This window comes from Odocoileus virginianus, chromosome 7, assembly GCF_023699985.2.
Source record: "Odocoileus virginianus isolate 20LAN1187 ecotype Illinois chromosome 7, Ovbor_1.2, whole genome shotgun sequence".
NCBI classification, from domain to species: domain Eukaryota; kingdom Metazoa; phylum Chordata; class Mammalia; order Artiodactyla; family Cervidae; genus Odocoileus; species Odocoileus virginianus.
The window spans coordinates 48,488,255-48,508,162 of record NC_069680.1 but is presented as its reverse complement, the minus strand read 5'-3'; the positions used below and the strand labels follow the sequence as shown (position 1 = coordinate 48,508,162).

At 39.2% G+C, this 19,908-nt stretch overlaps 1 protein-coding gene and 1 long non-coding RNA gene across 5 annotated transcripts in view; one reads left to right on the top strand and one right to left on the bottom strand.

The window, feature by feature from the left end:
- BICC1 (BicC family RNA binding protein 1) overlaps nucleotides 1-19,908 on the bottom strand; it is a 359,182-nt gene that overhangs the window by 3,088 nt on the left and 336,186 nt on the right. For 2 of the 3 annotated variants that reach the window (XM_070470681.1, XM_070470680.1), the window contains exons 18-20: nucleotides 14,992-15,148; nucleotides 7,758-7,918; nucleotides 5,063-5,162 (exon numbers count right to left, since the gene is read on the bottom strand). In XM_070470681.1, the coding sequence (XP_070326782.1) occupies nucleotides 5,063-5,162; nucleotides 7,758-7,918; nucleotides 14,992-15,148 (418 nt within the window). Of the gene's footprint in view, nucleotides 1-2,192; nucleotides 2,272-5,062; nucleotides 5,163-7,757; nucleotides 7,919-14,991; nucleotides 15,149-19,908 lie in introns of all 3 variants that reach the window. The other variant, XM_070470682.1, reaches the window with a different exon arrangement.
- Nucleotides 1-19,908, top strand: part of LOC110134594 (uncharacterized) — a 484,741-nt gene that overhangs the window by 456,139 nt on the left and 8,694 nt on the right. Inside the window, exons 4-6 of one of the 2 annotated variants that reach the window (XR_011488756.1) lie at nucleotides 1,243-1,421; nucleotides 9,018-9,110; nucleotides 9,289-9,443. This is a non-coding gene — a long non-coding RNA (uncharacterized lncRNA). The remainder of the gene's footprint in view (nucleotides 1-1,242; nucleotides 1,422-9,017; nucleotides 9,111-9,288; nucleotides 9,444-19,908) is intronic. The other variant, XR_011488755.1, reaches the window with a different exon arrangement.

The following is a 19,908-nucleotide window of genomic DNA, read 5'->3' as shown; positions in this document are numbered from 1 at the left end:
TAGTGATCATTAAATTATTTAAGTCAGACATGAAAAGAGGACCTCATACCTAAACATGAGAATACTGAAAAGCACAGTGACGTGTTAGGCCACAGCCCAGTGGCTCCACTTACTCCAATGCCTACACTCCTCAATTCAGAAAGAGTTATATGAAGAAATATATCAGTGAGAGGTTTCTTTGATTAAAAAATCAACTTAGTAAAAACAGCGACAGTTAAGGAAATCAATACAATTGAAAACAACCAATATGTGAATCCAGATTTTCAGGGAAAAACTACAAGATCCTGGAATTTAGTTTTAAATAATTTAGTTTTGAACCAGAGTGCTGTTTAGTTTGTCTTTTCCCAACTAAAAATTATTAATCAGAATAGTGAAAAATTGAAGCAGCCTACCTTGTTTATGACCATACAATGCCCTGTCCTCCCCTCCATACACATTCACAAATCCTCAAGTCAACTGACGTAATTATTACTAATGAATACATACAAGTAAACAGAATTGTCAGACTAGAAAGCAGCGTTTCTGATAGCCACCAAATGCAAATACAGCTGACCCTCGAATACTGCAGATTTGAAGAGAGTGGCTCTACTTATAGATGGATATTTTTCAACAGTAAATACTACAGTATTACAGGGCGGGTGGAAGCTGCAAAGAAACTGTGGATACGAAGGTGACTATAAGTTACATCAGGATTAACTCTCATGTGGTTCAAGAGTCAACTGTATCTTCAGATTTATTCTATCTCAAATATACGGGTTAAACAGTTCATATGCTTAGAGCTGTTGTCTTTCTCTAGGAGGGTGGTGAAGCACATGACTCAATACCTTTGATAATCTGCATAGTACACAGTACTTCTTCAGCCATACACATGCACACAACCCCATTCTAAATTCTGAGGTCACAGAAAGCTACGGCTTGCTACAGGAATGCTGGGGATGGGAACAGACTCAAGCAGCCGGCAGGGGGTCAGAGGTGGCCAGGGACAGCCATATGGCCAGACACAGTCTTGTCTCCCAAGTTCTTAAAGAGGGACCAAAACCCTTAACATTTCACCCCACTGCTTTCCAAAATGTAACTGACTGTCTCATAGGGGTGATGCAAGAGTGGAGACATGCCCTTTTGTGCACATTTAGGTCTTAGGGGCGAAGAGAAACAACAGTAATTTATTACAGCCTACATTCCTCGTGTGCTATTTAACTCCTCCTTGAGGGGCAGATAGTATTACTAGCCTCAATTTTACAGGTAAGAAAGTTGCGTTTTACAAACAGATGAAGTAACTTGCCCACGTGGCTGTTGGTGACAGAGCTGAAACCCTGCCTGCCTGATGCAAAGGACTATGCCACAAGCTGCTGTGATCCATCCATTGGGCAGAGACCACCTGAGGTATCAGGAGTACAAAGTTGAGAAACAAGTAGCTCCAGGTATGCCAGATAACAGAGCTTTCCTTCATAATTTATACCAAAATTACTTTTTAAATAGAAAAACAAAGCTTAGAAAATAAAGAAGCAAGGGAAATATTACAAGCAATAGACACATGCAGGCATGCATACAGACAGCTACTGTCTCAAGTTCCTACAGAAACACAGTAGCAATGACATTCCTATTACATGTATCTCATTTTACAAACAATAGATAAAATTTACAATTCAAGACAGAATTGAATATATTTAAAGGCAAACTTATAGGAGAGTTAAAAATAAATGATTCCCCTTAAACACAGCCTGGAAAAGTTTTATCACCTTTAGATAGGAGACCTTCTTTGGCCTCCATTTTCCTTTGGGGCAAGAACCCATGAGTCAGGAGGACATTCATTCCCCCACTACAGAGAGGGAAAAGAAAGGAGTTAGATCAAACACTGTTTTCAGATGCTCATGGAGAATAATTGGGCCGTCGAAGACAAGAAATTTTAATAGACATTGAAAACTTCATTCTGAAAAGTCACATCAACTAGATTTTTGAGAGAATAACTAATCATGAAGAATTTCAGCCATTCCCTAAAGATGTAATTTCTAAGAGTACATACATAGAGATATTCCGAGTGTGAAGCAGAGAGAGAAATCTTTTAAGAGAGATTATCAAGGACCAAAGCCCTACTGAAGAGACTTCAGTTTTTGTTTTTTTAAATTAAAAAGCAAGCTCCCTCTTCTGATTTTTTTCAGTAAGCCTAAGGGATAGTTTGAGAAAATACCAACCTTTTTCTTTGAAATTCCAAGGTTCACACAATCCTGGCAGCTCTCAGGATCTTGTTGCGGATCTGAACAGAGTCACAAACTAAAAGAATAGGTCGGGAAATGTTAGATCTACCTGAGGCTGTGGTGGAAAGCCTGTCAATAGGATGCTAAACTTCCTGTCACTTAGTCCCTGTACGTTTAGTTAATAAATCACTACCATACTCAGAGAGAAATCCATGAATTTTCCAAAAATTATGTATTTGGGGGAAAAAAAATTGTTTTCTCTGATCCATCTCTAGAGGAGAGAAATCTCATCTCCTCCTGTAATATTAAAATATGTGTCTTCTAGCCCAAGATTAAAAGCAAACCAAAATCTGATACTGAAAGAACAACTCAATTATAAGTTAAAAATCTACAAAAGTTTTAAAAAGTAATTTGAGCAAACCCTGTATCTAGCCAACCTATGTAACCACAAGACAAATGTTAAGGCCGCCCTGCTACCCTGCGTCTATCTGGAAGTGAAGTGTCCTGAGACTTTAAATGAATGTCTTTGTTATCAGAGGAACTGAACTGGAAAAAGGAGCTTTTCAATGAAGGGTTTCTCAAAAACTTACTCCTTGCAGAGAAAATGATTTACCAGGTTCAAACAAATGCACTCAACAAAATCACCCTTAAAATAATCAAACACTTCCTGCTGTACAGAGCATTCATAAGGCATCTTATTCAAAGTTTCTAATTCCCTATAAAAGCAAGAAGACCTGTGAACCCCACTGAGAGAGGCAGTCTGCAGAAGCAGGATAAAACCTCAATAGAACACTGAAGATGATGGCTAGAGAAAATATTTTCCTTAAATGAGAACTGAAAACCCCTCATGTTTTGCACCCTACTCCCCTCCACCCCCTGCACCAAAACCGACTTAGAATCATCACCGATGTATTTCAGAGTAAAAAGTACTGATAATCTACCTGGAATCTATGAAAACATTTAGAGACATTTGCTTGTTCCTGGAAGCTGTACAGTTTGGAATTGGGTTGCTGCACAAAGAAACTACTTAATTTTCATTATATAGTCACAGACATTCCACAGACCTCTAGTGAAAAAGTATAGAGTTCTGAAACATACACTTCTGTGGTATAAATGTGCAGCCCCACATTTAGACATGTGGCCCCACAGTATATAGTAAAGTTTCAAGTAGTATATTAATTTCATTTTCAAATTAATAAAAGAAATACAAAAAATATATGAAGTTAATTTGGGTCCAGAAGTAGCCTTCTGAAACTTAACTTTTGGGTAAACAAGTTGAAAACTATTCTACTGCCACAGATAGTTAAAAAAAAAAAAAAGAAGAACAAGGGGGAGTACCCTACTAATGATACATACTGTTAAAACTGTAGGTTATCCTCACTGTGTCTGATGATATATCATACTGAAGGACAGATCTTAGAACTGAAAGGTGACCTGACATGATCATCTACTCCAGTCTATCTTCATGATTAAGAAACCAAAATCAAAAGAGGTCTGGAAAGTCACCCAAGGGTGCATGACTTGGAGATGCAAATCTCGGATCTCTTTATGTGAATAGTGTTCCTTCCACTATAACCAAGCTAATCTTACGAGTGAAAAAGAAACCGTGGCCACCCTATGGAGCTCCATCAGTGCAGCTGCTTCGGTACACAGCGGGCAGGAAGACTTCTCAAACTGTTATGTAAAGAGCTCTATCTAAGGAGAGGCCTACCAGGCTGCTCAGTAGCTGAGTTTCCACCCCATTTCAAGACTATTCTGCTTGTATCTGCTTCAGATATTAGGTCTGTATATAAGATTTCCTGTGGGGAGGTTGGTGGGGTTGATCTGCTTCTACAACGCAGTGGAAAAGCAATCTGCTGCTAAAATAAAATGGAAAAGCACTGAGGCTTTTAATTTCATTTGATGATTTGTTTAACAAATGCTGTTTATAAAGAACTTTCACCAGTTGGATGCCACTGCTGTCCTCAAAGGCATAGCCTGCAAATTTGGTGTTTTGAAAAAGTAACATAATTTTCTCATCACACCTAACATTTGGCTTCTGCCCTTACTGTCTCTTTTTGAGAGACTGGCACACATATAAAATTGGCATTCATGAACTTAATCAGAAAATCTTCAATAACCTTATTTTGTTGCCTCCCAAATTTCTTCCTCATATTTCTCGAAACACCTTTTGATGTACAGTGTTATGACTCTTGGCTTACACTCATATGACTCTTGGCCATTCCTTTCACATGGGAGATACCTAGTAAACACACAGCATTTTCTCATACACAGAACTTGCAAAAGATGCACGAAGGCAGTGGTCTGGGAGACAGACCTTTAGATTTTCTTTCATTCTGTGACTACTTTCAGGATACTACCCTCTTCGGTGACTCACAAATTCTATTAAAACTTTGGGGAAAGTTAAAAAGCATTAAGACAAGAAATACTGCCAGGTTCCAGCTGTACCAAAGAACACTGTCTTTCTCTCTGCTGCAATGATCTCAGCTGCTCTACAAGACACGTTTATTTAAAGCATGACAGCCAATCCAGAATAATTACTCATGAACCCAGTGATTAGCGCTTAACACAACTGCAACACAGAGATTCAAACTCCTCCTCCATCCCCACGTTCTGCAAAGGGAAATTCTGGTTAGATCTCTCGGAAGAGATCTGTTTTCAGGAATGACACCTGTCAAGGCAGGTTTTCAGGCAGTGCCTTGGTGAAGGAGTGGGGGTATCCTCAGCATTTGTTACACTGTTAGTGGAAAAACACTTTGAAACCACAACCACACACCTGCCAGGTAGGAAGCAGAACCAGCCCCACGGGCTGAGACCACTGGCAGAGAGTCTTCAGGTTTTAAGATATAAAGAACAGTTATATTCACCTGAAATTGCAAGCAGCATTTTCCTTCTGGCACCAAAAGTCGTAATTCCCAGCTCCTTCAGATCTTGATCTGTGAGAGTGAGGAATGTCTGAAGATCGATCTGTGGGTGAACAAGTAAATCTATGGTAAATACAGTAAGTACTTAGTTCTTCCTCAGTATAAGTTCAACTAACTGCTACACTTACTAGGCTCTGCCTGCTTCCAAAGACGAATGGTGGTGTTACAAACACCTAAGGGACAACAGTTAAGTCATAAAAGTGGTCAAATGAAACTGATATTTCTAGCATAAGACTTTGGATAGTCTTATTGCAACAAACTTAGGTCTTAGCATCCTGGAAGTCAAAGCAAAAAGGGAAAATGAAATGGCAGTTTTTCGTGACTTGATAAAGAATACATACCTGTCCCAAAGAGAGAAAATATTTCTTGGTTTTAGATTCTGACTCAGGTAAGTATATCTCCATTAAAAGGGACTGAATAATACCATATAGAGTATTTCTAATTGTGCTGTACATAAAAATGAGAGCAGAATCACAGTGTAACTCAGACCCATGATTCCCTTGGCTCAGTCCAGCTGACCATCTCTGAAAGTGGCATATATGAAGTATTCCAAGACAGAGTATAATTGTACTTCCTGGCATCAGCAAAAATGTGTGGAGGGAACCACCCTAGTAATCCCATACTGCCTTGAAAACCATTGGAGGGACAGAAAGGCAAAGGGCTCTGAAGTCAAAGAGGCCTGGGTTCAAGTGCTGATTCTGCAATTACTAGTTGTGGGCACTCAGGGTTGATGATACCTCACAGGGTTGTTTGGGGCATTAAGCATGATCCTAGATATAATGCAGTGTGCTCACCAAAGGGGTAAAATAGTTGGCAGATATGGTTAGCAATAATGTATTCAGACATAGCATCTGAGAAAGTTACTAATCTTCATCCTGCTTACAATATATTAAATCTCACACAGTTACTTAATGGGGGATTCCTGTTAAGTCATACTGCGTATGAGAAAATATCCTATATGAAGAAAACAGTACCAAATTTCAACACACCTGAAAATATTAAGATACACTTTTTATTCAAATTATATAGCAATTAATTTGAAATTTTCTGTTTTGATTTTGAAGGTTACATCCAGATCTTGAAAATCCCTTTCATTTATCATTTGTAACAGGTCTGGACATCCTTTTTTTAGCAATTCTATCCAGTGGAGACTATTACAGGGATCCTCAAACTCTTTTTAAAGGGCCAGAGAATAACTAGTTTAGGCTCACCAGGCCAATACTGTCTCTGTTCCAAGTACTCAAACTCTGCTGATTTAGCTCAAAAGCAATCATGGGCAATATGAGGTAACTGAGTTGGTATGGCTGTGTTCCAACAAAATTTTATTTACAAAATTAGGCAGGTCTGCAGATTGTGGTTTGCCAGTCTGACTTTATCATGTTTTCTTTCTTTTTGAAGTAACTAGATAACAAGCACCCATATTAAATTAATTTCTGTGCATCTTCAAATAGGAAATACAGATTAAAAACAAACCCAGGATATCACCGAATAACATCCAGTTACTTATTTCTAAAACTTTATGTGCATGAACAAGTTAAAATTCCTCAGCTATGAGTTTCTCAATTAGCCACTTGCATCTAACCAGCAAGACTAAGTAAATAAATGCAGTTCTTTAGTGCACAGATGATGAACATGTTATTCAACTTAGAAAATCTTTGGTTAAATGAATACTAATTTAGATTTCGAAAAAAGGAAACAAAATAGTTGTCCTAATGTCCAAAATACACATGACAACATTTTGAGGGGTGTTAAAAGAACAAAAAAAGTTCAGCAATTAAACTTAAATTATGGACAATACATTAAATTTATGCTATAAAGTGCCTAATAAAAATCTTAAAATTCTTTATCAACTAATGCATGCCAGGGAATTACTGGCATGTACTCTTAGCATGAAGTAAAGCCAACTAGCATGAAACTTGGATGATGTCAGGATTTGGAAAATTGATACATTTAGAGAACTATTCTCTGTAATAGTTTCTGGTGCCTTGATAATATGACAACATGATTAGAAAGAACCATGCTTAGGGGGTCTTCTCTTTATGTCAGTGCATCATGGCCATGGCTGATCAGTTTGACCAAAATCCATGGTAGGGATGTTTCAGAAGACATCTTAGTTCTGTCTCAGTTCAGACAAAACCCAAACAGTAAATTAGTAAGTTAACATGTATAAAAAGCACATTATATTCTATGAGAACAATCTTCAGTAACATAATTAGGATGGTGTCAAAAAACAACTATGGTTATTTATTTCAGATGCTGTTAACATTTAAGTGCCACAAATAAAGATAACAACAATGAAGGAATAAAATCTTCTTAAATATAGAGTTGCTGCCAACTTTCAGGAAAGTATGAATCAAAAGTTAATGTGAATCACAACACTCATTAGGTCTTTTAGCTAAAACTGGTGAAGGATGGCTATGAGTGGTTCTGCAAGCCCAATTTCCTATGTCTGCTATCCTGTGTTTACCAGTTGCACTAAGTAAATAAGAAATGACAATTTTCTTGGCAAAAACAAGCTATGAGACTTGAATAAATGTTCAGTGAAAGCACAGTCACAGGTCAATGAGTGATTTCCTTCTAGAAGTCATCATACATACAACCAAGAAAAAGACACCTGGGAAAACAAACACTGACTGACCTCTTGTTGCTGGAAGACGTCTGTGTATTTGCCCAGGCCCAGTTTGCTGAAGAGCTCAGGGAGGTCAGAGCCTTTGAAAGAGCTGTTCAGGTTACAGCCATTGCTTCCTGTCAGCGAGGAAATGCAGTCCATGTAATTGCTACTGCTGAGATAGTGTTCCGCTGAAAGGCAGAGGAGAGACAGGCTTGAAGTGGAAATGCCCAGAGAGAACATGGTTTAATTAAAAGTTTTAATCACTCAAATATTTCAAATCCATTGTTTTGGGCTGAATAGAGCAGTTGCTACAGAAACAGCAAATCCTTTACTGAAACATTGGCTTTTCATTAAGGAAATGCTGGTTACTGCTTTCAGGGAGGCTCTTGCCATTTAAAACGGTACACTTGGGAGACAGCAATTCAGCAACAATGTCTCTGTAGTTAACAATCATTAATCATATTCTCCCTCAGCATTCAGAAACATTTGCTCTTTATAATTGATTTGATGTGAATTAAGTAAGGAATTGGAAGGAAGATCCCTAGGACACAATAAAGGTAAGGAAAGTTACAGGCTCCCCTTGTATGCAGGCTGGGCCTCTGTATCCACACTTGTGCTTTCCTGTGGTCAAATTCTGTGATATTACCACATATAAATCCCATTTCCCTCCAACATAACTGGGCAGTGAGGTCATGAAAGGGAGTGCTCCAAAATGAAGAGGAACATGTGAAATGAAAAGAATGATGCTAGAGTTCCTGGGTTTAACTTACAACAGAAACATATCCATCTCTTAGGGGAAATTCTAAGACAGCCATGTCAAGCTTTGTCTGGATTCTCCTCCTGATCTGGTGGGTAAAGATTTCTCCGTATTGTCTGTGGTTTTCAGACCCAATGGCATGCACAATTGGGTGACAGACTAGTGAGCCATACCAAGTACTTGGCCAGATACCCACACGCTGTTCAAGAGCAGCTTTGGAGAATCTAGCAGAGCTGTGTAGCCATTCCTACCACCCTAATCACCACTGAACTCTCCTCCCTTTGGGAATTCTACCAAAGATGCCGCTTCAGCAGGGATTCCCAGAGAGATGAGGGCAGAGGACACTCACCGAGCTAATAAGATCTATCTAATCTCCTCTAGGATCAATGCATTCACCAAATCTAAGAACGCTGTTCTGTATGGCCACTGATCATTTTCTCTAGTTGTTTTCATCTCCTGGTTCAGAAGTCCTAGATAGGTCTCAAGTGGAAAGAATTTCTTCATAAGGTTTCTCTTTCTTTAAAAAACAGATGTTTTACCTCTTTGGATAAGAATGTATAGGGGAAAGGATCCAGGACCAAAGTGAAGAGGCCCTGAGCCCTGGAACACTCCACCAATTGAAGGTAAGACCCCAGAATCACCAAAAAGATTGAGGAGTAATGACCAGTGCGGTATTGGTTCAAAGGTGACCCAAAGCAGAGTATGATGACGGCACTGGAGTGACTACTGACTGGAGAAAATGGAAGCAGCCTGGCTGACCATGTAACTTGCTGTCCAAATGATGCATTTACTTTCTTTAAGGGAAATAAAAGCAACCTACATGTCCACCAACAGAGGAATGGATAAAGAAAATGTGGTACATATATACAATGGAATATTACTCAGCCATGAAAAGGAACAAAATTGGATCATATATAAAGATATTGATGGACCTAGAGACTATCATATGGAGTGAAGTAAGTCAGAAAAACAAGTATCATATATATTAATGCATATATGTGGAATCTAAAGCAATGTTACAGATGATCTTATTTGCAAAACAGAAACAGAGACACAGATGTAGAGAACAAATGTATGAACACCAAGGAAGGAGTGGAGGGTGATGGGATGAACTGGGAGATTGGGACTGACATGTATACACTACTGATACTGTGTATAGAATAGATAATTAATGAGAGTCCACTGTACAGCTCAGCAAACTCTACTCAGTGGTCTGTGGTGACTTAAATTAGAGGAAATTCCCCAATAGAGGAAATATATGTACATGTATCACTGATTCACTGTGTTCTACAGTAGAAACTAACACAACATTGGAAAGCAACTGTACTCCAATAAAAAATTTTTAAAAACGAGAATTACAGTGGAACAACTGGTATAACAGGGATTCCCAGAGAAAACCTATATATTGGTCACTTTGAAAAGGGTGTCAAGAAAATTACTTAAAACTTTTTTGATCAGTACAGTAGTCATTGGCAACTTGTGCCTACTGAGCACCTGAAATCTGCAAGTGGAAATTTAAAAATTTTCTGTGAATGTGAAATAACACCATATTTTAAAGACTTAGTACAAAAATGACATCTTAGAAAGCAGGGAACTAAAATGGATGGGAATGGGTGAATTTCATTCAGATGACCATTATATCTACAACTCTGGGCAAGCATGCCTTAGAAGAAAGGGGGTACCCATCATAGTCAACAAAAGAGTTGGAAACACAGTTCTTGGGTGCAATCTCAAAAATGACAGAACGATCTCAGTTCATCTCCAAGGCAAACTATTCACCATCACAGTAATCCAAGCCTATGCCCAACCATAGATGCCGAAGAAGCTCAAGTTGACCAGTTCTATGAAGACCTACAAGATCTTCCAGAAGTAACAGCAAAAATAAATGTCCTTTTCATCACAGGGGACTAGAATGCAAAAGTAGGAAGTCAAGAGATACCGGCAACAACAGCAAGCTTGGCCTTGGTGTGTAAAATGAAGCAGGGCATGGGCGAACAGTGCTGCCGAGAGAGCGCGCACGCCGGGCCAGAGCGTGCATCGACTTCCAACAGCCCGAGACAACGCCACACATGGTGTCACCAGGTGGTCAACACCGAAATCAGACTGACTATGTTCTTTGCAGCCAAATATGGAGAAGCTCTATAGAGTCAGTATAAACAAGACTTGGATCTGACTGTGGCTCAGAGTATGAGCTCCTTATTGCAAAATTCAGACTTCAATTGAAGAAAGTAGGGAAATGACTAAGGCATTCAGGTATGACCTAAATCAAATCCCTTATGATTATACAGTGGAGGTTACAAATGATTCAAGGATTACATCTGGTAGACTGAGTGCCTAATGAACTATGGATGGAGGTTCATAACACTGTATAGGAGGCAGTGACCAAAATCATCCCAAAGGAAAAAAAAGGAAGAAGGCAAAGTGGTTGTCTGAGTAGGCTTTACAAATAGCTGAGGAAAGAAGAGAAGAAAAAGATAAAGGATAAAAGGAAAAGATAGACCCAATTGAATGCACAGTTCCAGAAAATAACAAGGAGAGATAAGAAGGCCTTCTTAAATGAACAATGCAAAGAAGTAGAGGAAAAAATAGAGTGGGAAAGTCTAGAGATCTCTTCAAGAAAATTGGAGACATCAGGGGAATATTTCATGCATGGATGGGCATGATAAAGGACAGAAATGGTAAGGACCTAATAGAAGCAGAAGAAATTTAAAAGAGGTGGCAAGAAAGCACAAATGAACTGTACAGGAAAGGTGGGATAACTATACAAAAAAGTGGGATAACCACTACATTGTGGTCACTCTCCTAAAGCCAGACATCTTGGAGTGTGAAATCAAGTGGGCCATAGGAAGCATTACTCAAACAAAACTAATAGAGGTGACAGAATTCTAACTGAGCTATTTAAAATCCTAAACCAGATGATGCTGTGAACGAGAAGCACTCATTATGTCGGCAAGTTGGAAAACTCAGCAGTGGCCACAGGACTGGAAAAGGTCAGTTTTCATTCCAATCCCAAATAAGGGCAATGCCAAAGAATGCTCAAACTACTGTACAGTTGTGCTCATTTTGCATGCTAGCCAAGGTAATGCTCAAAATCTTTCAAGCTAGGCTTCAGCAATATATGAACTAAAAAACTTCCAGATGTACAAGCTGGATTTAGAAAAGGCTCAGGAACCAGAGATCAAATTGCCAACATACATTGGATCACAGAGAAAGCAAGGGATTTCCAGAAAAACATCTACTTCTGCTTCACTGACTGCACTAAATCCATTAACCTGTGTGGATCATAACGAACTGGAAAATTCTCAGACAGGAATACCAGACCACCTTACCTGTCTTTGAGAAACCTCTATGTGGGTCAAGAAACAACAATGGAACAACTGATTGATTCAAAACTGAGAAAGGAGTATGACAAAGCTGTCTACTGTCGCTCTGTTTATTTAACTTCTATGTAGAGTACATCATGCCAGGCTGGATGACTCACAACCTGGAATCAAGATTGCCGGGAGAAATACTAACAACCTCAGATATGTAGATGATAAAACCACCCCAATAACAGAAAGTGAAGGGGAACTAAAGAATCTCTTGATGAGCGTGGAAGAGGAGAGTGAAAATGCTAGCTTGAAACTTAACATTAAAAAAGCTAAGATCATGGCATCCAGTCCCATCACTTCATGGCAAATAAATGAGGAAAAAATGGAAGCAGTGACAGATTTTTTTCTTGGGCTTCAAAATAACTTTGGACAGTGACTGCAGCCATGAAATTAAAAGACACTTGCTCTTTGGAAGGAAAGCTATGATAAACTGAGGCAGCACATTAGAAAAGCAGAGACATCATTTTGCCAACAAAGGTCCATACAGGCCAAGCTATGGTTTTCCCAGTAATCATGTACGAATGGACCATAAAGAATGCTGAATGCCAAAGAATTAACGCTTCCAAATAGTGGTGCTAGAGAAGACTTGAGCGTCCCTTGGACAGCAAGGAGATCAAGCCTGTCAATCCTAAAGGAAATCAACCCTGAATAGTCATTGGAAGGACTGATGCTGAAGCTCCAATACTTTGGCTACCTGATACAAAGAACCAGCTTACTGGAAAAGACCCTGAGACTGGGAAAGACTGAAGGCAAAAGGAGAAAGGGGTGGCAGAGGATGAAATGGTTAGAAAGCATCACTGACTCAATGGACATGAATCTGAGCAAACTCTGGGAGACAGTGGAGGACAGAGGAGCCTGGTGTGCGGGATTCCATGGGGTCGCAAAGAGCTGGACACAACCTAGGGGCTGAACAACAACAAAAAGACATTTACATCCTTTCCTACATTGATGACATGTTTTGTTGTTCCTGTTTAAATGATAATACTTTACAGATGCTGAGTTAAGCAATACATCAGTAAAAGTTTAAAAATATTTTAAAATAAAATACTGTTAGTGATAAATATTTATTATGGTACACAGCTTTTAAAAAAAATTTTTGGTTTTATCTTAACTACTTACAGTAGTTACCCCAGGCTCTTAAAACATCTGACAAAGGCCAAAAAACAGTGCTTCTTTAATCAATCTTTTTAAATGAATGAATCCCCTATCTTAACCCTAATCCTTAATTTCAATACAGCTAACTTGCAGTCAATTTTAATTATCTAGTGTTAAGTGAAAGGAAAGGCGATAAGGACAGAGGAGAGGCACAGAGCTAATTTATGTTGGAATATAAAACGGAGATAATTTCTACCCTGGCTATACCTCTGGCCCCAGCCTACCTCTCAGCTCCATCCTCCTGTCAGTAGTGGGTGACCTAACCCAGGACTAACAGGAAGACTTCAGGCTGCTATTGACAGTACACACTGTAATAAAAGACTAGACCCTGCTTTCTAATTTGGAGTTGGCTAACACCATGATTTGTTTTTCCAAATCTGAGGCTCTGAGAACATGGCCCACTTGATTGATGGTAACAACTAGCTGTTACTGTTTACTATGCTCATTTAGATCACCTTTCTCCAAGTATTCTTCAAATAGTCTAAGATATGTGTTTCAGGACTTGAAATCCTGAAAAAAGACATTAGGGGTATATCTTGTGATTACTCTGTCAGTTCTTGTCTGTTTACCTATTTATGCAGACATGTGGGTGCTGTTACAGACACAACCACTTGACTCATGCTGAGTCTTAATCATATATGTTAAAAGCCTATGCTTTAAACTTTTTATGTAGCTACATCTTGTCAACGTGAAAAATCCTGCTCTTCACTTTTGGTAGCTACAGGTCACTGGACAGACTTTCTTCTGTTGTCCAAGACAGAATTAATTTGATCACATTCTGCTCAATTCCTTTACATTCTTGCCTTTTCCTCATCATCTTGATGTTTGTGTATGCATAACTCATTTGTATATTCATTCTACAAACATTTACCGAGCACCTACTAGTGTCAGACACTGTTAGGCCTTTGAGAAGAAATAACAAATTAAGAAATAAGGCATAGCCTCCTGTTACTGGGATTGTAAACTGGTGCAGACACTATGGAAAACAGTATGGAGGTTCCTTAAAAAATCAAAAATAGAACTGCCATACCCAGCAGTTTCACTTCTGGGTATTTACCCAAAGAAAACAAAAACACTCATTCAAAAGGATATATGCACCCCTCTGTTCACTACAGCATTATTTACAATAGTCAAGATACAAAAGCAACCTAAGTGTCCATCAACAGATGAATGGATAAAAGGTGTATATACAATAGTGTATTAGTCATAAAACTAAGTCCTGCCATGAGTAACGACATGGACAGATCCAGAAGGTATACTACTAAGTGAAATAAGTCAAAAACAGAAAGACAAGTACTGTATAATCTCACTTATATGGGGAATCTAAAAAAACAAAACAAAGTGAAAACAGACTCACAGAGAACAAATGAGTGGTTACTAGAGGGAGTTGGGGAGGTGAAACAGACGAAGGGGATTAAGAGGTACAAATCTCCAGTTATAAAATAAAAAAGCAACAGGAATATAATATCCAGCATAAGGAGTATGGTCAGTAATACTGTAATAACTGTATAGGAGATACTAGACTTATCATGGTGATCATTTCATAATGCTTGCAAATGTAAAATTACTACACTGTATATCTGAAACATAATATTATATGCTAACTATATTTCAACTTAAAAAAAAGAAAGAAGGTACAGCCTTAAAGAATGTTTGGTGCATGGGCCATAAAGTTTACTGAATGAATATAGTCCCTGGCTTGTGGATCTCAATTCTACACAAAGAAACAGTTATGCAAATAACTGTACTTCACTAAGACAAACGGTAGAGTGAAGGCATATACGAAATGCAGTGACAGCAAAGAACAAATGGCCTGCTTCCCTGGGAAAGACAGGGAAGGCTTCTCAGAGGAGGTGACATGCAAGTAATGCAAACTCTTAAAGGCATGAAGTCCAGAGTTTATACTTGAACATCACACTAAACCAAGTAAATTCCAAGCTGATTACATCTAAAAGTATGACGAAAAGTCAAAGCTCACTTGATTTGTTCTGTTTACGCTTGGGGCTGCCAATAGAAGCTGCAAATTCACTATGACTTGCAGGACCTATTCCATTTCGGTCTCTCCAGTTGTCAGATTCGCTTCCACTTCCCAGGTGCTCACGACTGTTGGACCTCGAGAGGGACATTGATGAACCCTGTAAATAAAGCCAGACAGGGAAATGTTTAATAAGGTGAGTTTCCCAGAGTGGGAGGAACAAAGAACCCACATTAGACCCCTATCATTTATTTCAGTTGCTAGCCATGGCAGTTACCCACAAATGCATATTCTCAACAACAGGGTGTGGGACCTGTTTATAGTCATTTTCTCCAGCTACCAAAAGTGTCAGTCACTCAGTCATATCCAACTCCCTGCGATCCCATGGACTGTAGCCCACTAGGCTCCTATGTTCATGGGATTTTCCAGGCAAGAATACCAAGGACACTTGGTCATATACACATGGTGAAGTATTCTTCCTTCATTATGAAGGAGTTGATAAGAGGGTGAGCAGAGGAGTTCTGCGTACAGTTCAGTCACTCAGTCACGTCCAACTCTTTGCAACCCCATGGACTGCAGCACACCAGGCTTCCCTGTCCATCACCAACACCTGAGGCTTGCTCAAACTCATGCCCCTCAAGTCAGTGATGCCATCCAACCAGTTCATCCTCTGTCGTCCCCTTCTCCTCCTGCCCTCAATCTTTCCCAGCATCAGGGTCTTTTCAAATAAGTCAGTTCTTCGCATCAGGTGGCCAAAGTATTGGAGTTTCAGCTTCAGCATCAGTCCTTTCAATGAAAATTCAGGGCTGATTTCTTTTAGGATTGAGTGGTTTGATCTCCTTGCAGTCCAAGGGATTCTCAAGAGTCTTCTCCAACACCACAGTTCAAAAGCATCAATTCTTCGGTGCTAAGCTTTCTTTATAGTCCAACTCTCACATCCATACATGACTATAGGAAAAATCACAGCTTTGACTAGACAGACCTATGTCGGCAAACTAATATCTCTCCTTTTTAATATGCTGTCTACGTTGGTCATAGTCTTTTCTTACAAGGAGCAAGCGTCTTTTAATTTCATGGCTTCATTCACCATCAGCAGTGATTTTGGAGCCCCCAAAAATAAAGTCTGTCACTATTTCCATTGTTTCCCCATCTATTTCCCATGTACTGATGGGACCAGATGCCATGATCTTAGTTTTCTGAATGTTGCATTTTAAGCCAACTTTTTCACTCTCCTCTTTCACTTTCATCAAGAGGCTCTTTAGATCTTCTTTGCTTTCTGCCATAAGGGTGGTGTCATCTGTATATCTGAGGTTACTGATATTTCTCCTGGAAATCTTGACTCCAGCTTGTGCTTCATCCAGCCTGGCATTTCGCATGATGTACTCTGCATTTAAGTTAAATAAGCAGGGTGACAATATACAGCCTTGACATACTCCTTTCCCTATTTGGAACCAATCTGTTGTCCCATGTCCAGTTCTAACTTTTGCTTCTTGACTTGCATACAGATTTCTCAGGAGGCAGGTCAGGTGGTATGGTATTCCCATCTCTTGAAGAATTTTCCACAGTTTATTGTGATCCACACAGTCAAAGGCTTTGGTGTAGTCAATAAAGCAGATGTTTTTTGGAACTCTCTTACTTTTTCGATGATCCAACAGATATTGGCAATTTGATCTCTGCTTCCCCTGTCTTTCCTAAATTCAGCTTAAACATCTGGAAGTTCACAGTTCACATATTATTGAAGCCTGGCTTGGAGAATTTGGAGCATTACTTTGCTAGCATGTGAGATGAGTACAATTGTGCAGTAGTTTGAACATTCTTTGGCATTGCCTTTCTTTGGGATTGGAATGAAAACTGACCTTTTCCAGTCCTGTGGCCACTGCTGAGTTTTCCAAATTTGCTGACATATTGAGTGCAGCACTTTCACAGCATCATCTTTTAGGATTTGAAATAGTTCAACTGAAATTCCATCACCCCCACTAGCTTTGTTCGTAGTTTTGCTTCCTAAGGCCCACTTGACTTTGCATTGCGGTTGTCTGGCTCTAGGTGGGTGATCACACCATCGTGATTATCTGGGTCATGAAGATCATATTTGTACAGCTCTATGTGTAGTCTTGCCACCTCTTAATATTTCCTGCTTCTGTTAGATCCATACCATTTCTGTCCTTTATTGTGCCCATCTTTGCATAAAATGTTCCCTTGGTATCTTTTATTTTCTTGAAGAGATCTCTAGTCTTTCCCATTCTGTTGTTTTCCTCTATTTCTCTGCATAGATCACTGAGGAAGGCTTTCTTATCTCCTTGCTATTCTTTGGAACTCTGCATTCAGATGGGAATATCTTTCCTTTTGTCCTTTGTCTTTCACTTCTTTTCTCAGCTATTTGTAAGGCCTCCTTAGACAACCATTTTGCCTTTTACATTTCTTTTTCTTGATCACTGCCTCCTGTACAATGTCACAAACCTCCATCCATAGTTCATCACACACTCTATCAGATCTAATCCCTTGAATCTATTTGTCACTTCCACTGTATAATTGTAAGGGATTTGATTTAGGTTATACCTGAATGGGTTAGTGGTTTTCCCTACTTTCTTCAACTTAAGTCTGAATTTGGCAATAAGGAATTCACGATCTGAACCACAGTCAGCTCCTGGTCTTGTTTTTGCTGACTGTATAGAGTTTCTCCATCTTTGGCTGCAAAGAATATAGTCAATCTGATTTTGGTATTGACCATCTGGTGATGTCCACATGTAGAATCTTCTCTGGTGTTGTTGGAAGAGGGTTTTGCTATGACCATTGCATTCTCTTGGCAAAATTCTGTTAGCCTTTGCCCTGCTTCGTTTTGTACTGCAAGGCCAAATTTGCCTGTTACTCCAGGTGTTTCTTAACTTCCTACTTTTGTGCTCCAGTCCGCTATGACGAAATGGATGCCTGGTGGAGTTCTGAGAGACCCCAGTGAAAACAGTCACTCCTGTAAGATTTGGAGGAGTAGGTGCTAAGATTTCTGTTTTGGGGAACCACAAGGCAAGTCCTCCATCTGGCATGGTAGAGATTCTCTGCCTAGTATCTCACTAGGTCGAGCAGGGAAGTGGTGCAGCTACACCCACTGCTTTGAGAGGAATCGAGCTCACAGAATGGAAGGATGGAGAGGAATCTGGCATTGTCCTGTGTTATCTCACCCAAATTAAGTACATGATCTGTCCAGCAAATGACAAGTGCCTGGAAACCAAAATGAACTCTCCTAAATCAAAATAAAAACAGTAATTTAAAAGATCTCAAAGTTTATTCCAAACCTGCATTTATTCATTCTTTATTCATTTATTTAATCACTATATTACAGGTACCATACTTTGTATTATATATCTGTAGTATTAAAGTCAACATTTTCTGATAACCCAAGTTTTGTGTTTACTGGGTAATTCCAAGAGAATCCTTTACTATTCAGGTCACTGAACTCAATTCAATCCCATGGCAGCAGACCCACAGCTGACAGTGCCTGACTGTAACACTTCTTTCTTCAGAGCATTAAGATACCACTCATGACACCACTCTCAAGACTTCCTAGCTGCCCTACTGAATCCTTACTGTAGGATCTTCCTCTCTTTTCTATTCCAAATGTCAGGTTTAGTCTTCACATTCCTTATCATCTCTCTCTACACTTTCTCCTTAAATTATCAGTAATCACAACCTTTTTCAAAGCTTAACAACAGCCATGACTGAAATTGTTACCTCCAGGTTTGAATTCTCTACTGAAATTTAGCATCACGGAGTTGCCAATCTGATACCTCCATTTTACTGTCTCACAGACATTTTAAACTTAAGAGTGTTTGAAACCATATTGTTCATGACCATCCCCACAAGTTACACTCACATTTACTCCTCTCGCAGAATTCCTACATCTCAGTAAGTGATGACCACTCACCCAGTTGCTCAAGCCAGACTTCTAAGAGTCATACTCATTCATCCTCACCTCACTATATCCAATTTGTCAGTTTATCAATGTCGTATATAAACATATCCCAAATCTACCTACTTTTACCAATCTCCACCACTGTCATTAATAGCCTCTTTAATGGACATGTTGATTCTTTCTTGCCTCCCACCCCAATAATCCATTTTCCATGAAGCAACTAGGTTGTAGGTTGTTTTTTTAAATGCAAATTAGAACAAAACCACGCCTCACTCAGCACACAATCCTACAATCCCTTGCCAGTACTTTACCATGGGCTGAAATGCTCCACAAACAAGTCTTTGCCTGTCTCTCCAACCTTATCTTCAATGCTCCACCACCCTATGCACCTTCTGCTCCATGAATTTACCAGTTTGCTCTGACTCCAATATGATAATGCCAGTTGTTTCCCTGGCCTAGTACTATTTCCCTAGTCAGTCACAAGGTTGGCCCTTTCTTGCCATGTAGGTCTTAGCTTAAATGTCATTTGCTCATTAAAGCCAGATAAAACTACCCAATATAAAATATCCTCTGTTTCATATTTATCAGGGACTTTTATTATTTAATGCCTTCTGATTAACTTGTTATATATTTCTCTCTACCCACCAAAAAAAAAGCTCTATCCATGAAAGCAAGAATCTGTATTCAAGCATTGTATCTAATGCCCAGAACTACATCTAAAACACAGGACATGCTTATTGATAAATAATTGCGAAATACTAGATCTCACAGTCACCTTTTCCTACATCTATGGGATCCCCTTTGCTGACTTTTGGGAAGGGGCCTAGGGAAAGGAAGGCTCCTCCCAGCAAAAAAAAATGGGTTTTTCAGTTAAAACCATCATTAACATAATTCAACCAGATAAATTCCATGCAGCAAGAGAAATAAGAACATGCTCAAAACTGGTTAATTACCAGGAAAGAGACCATTATGTAGTATTTCTATATATTTTAAAACTTCTGTATCTAAACTTTTTT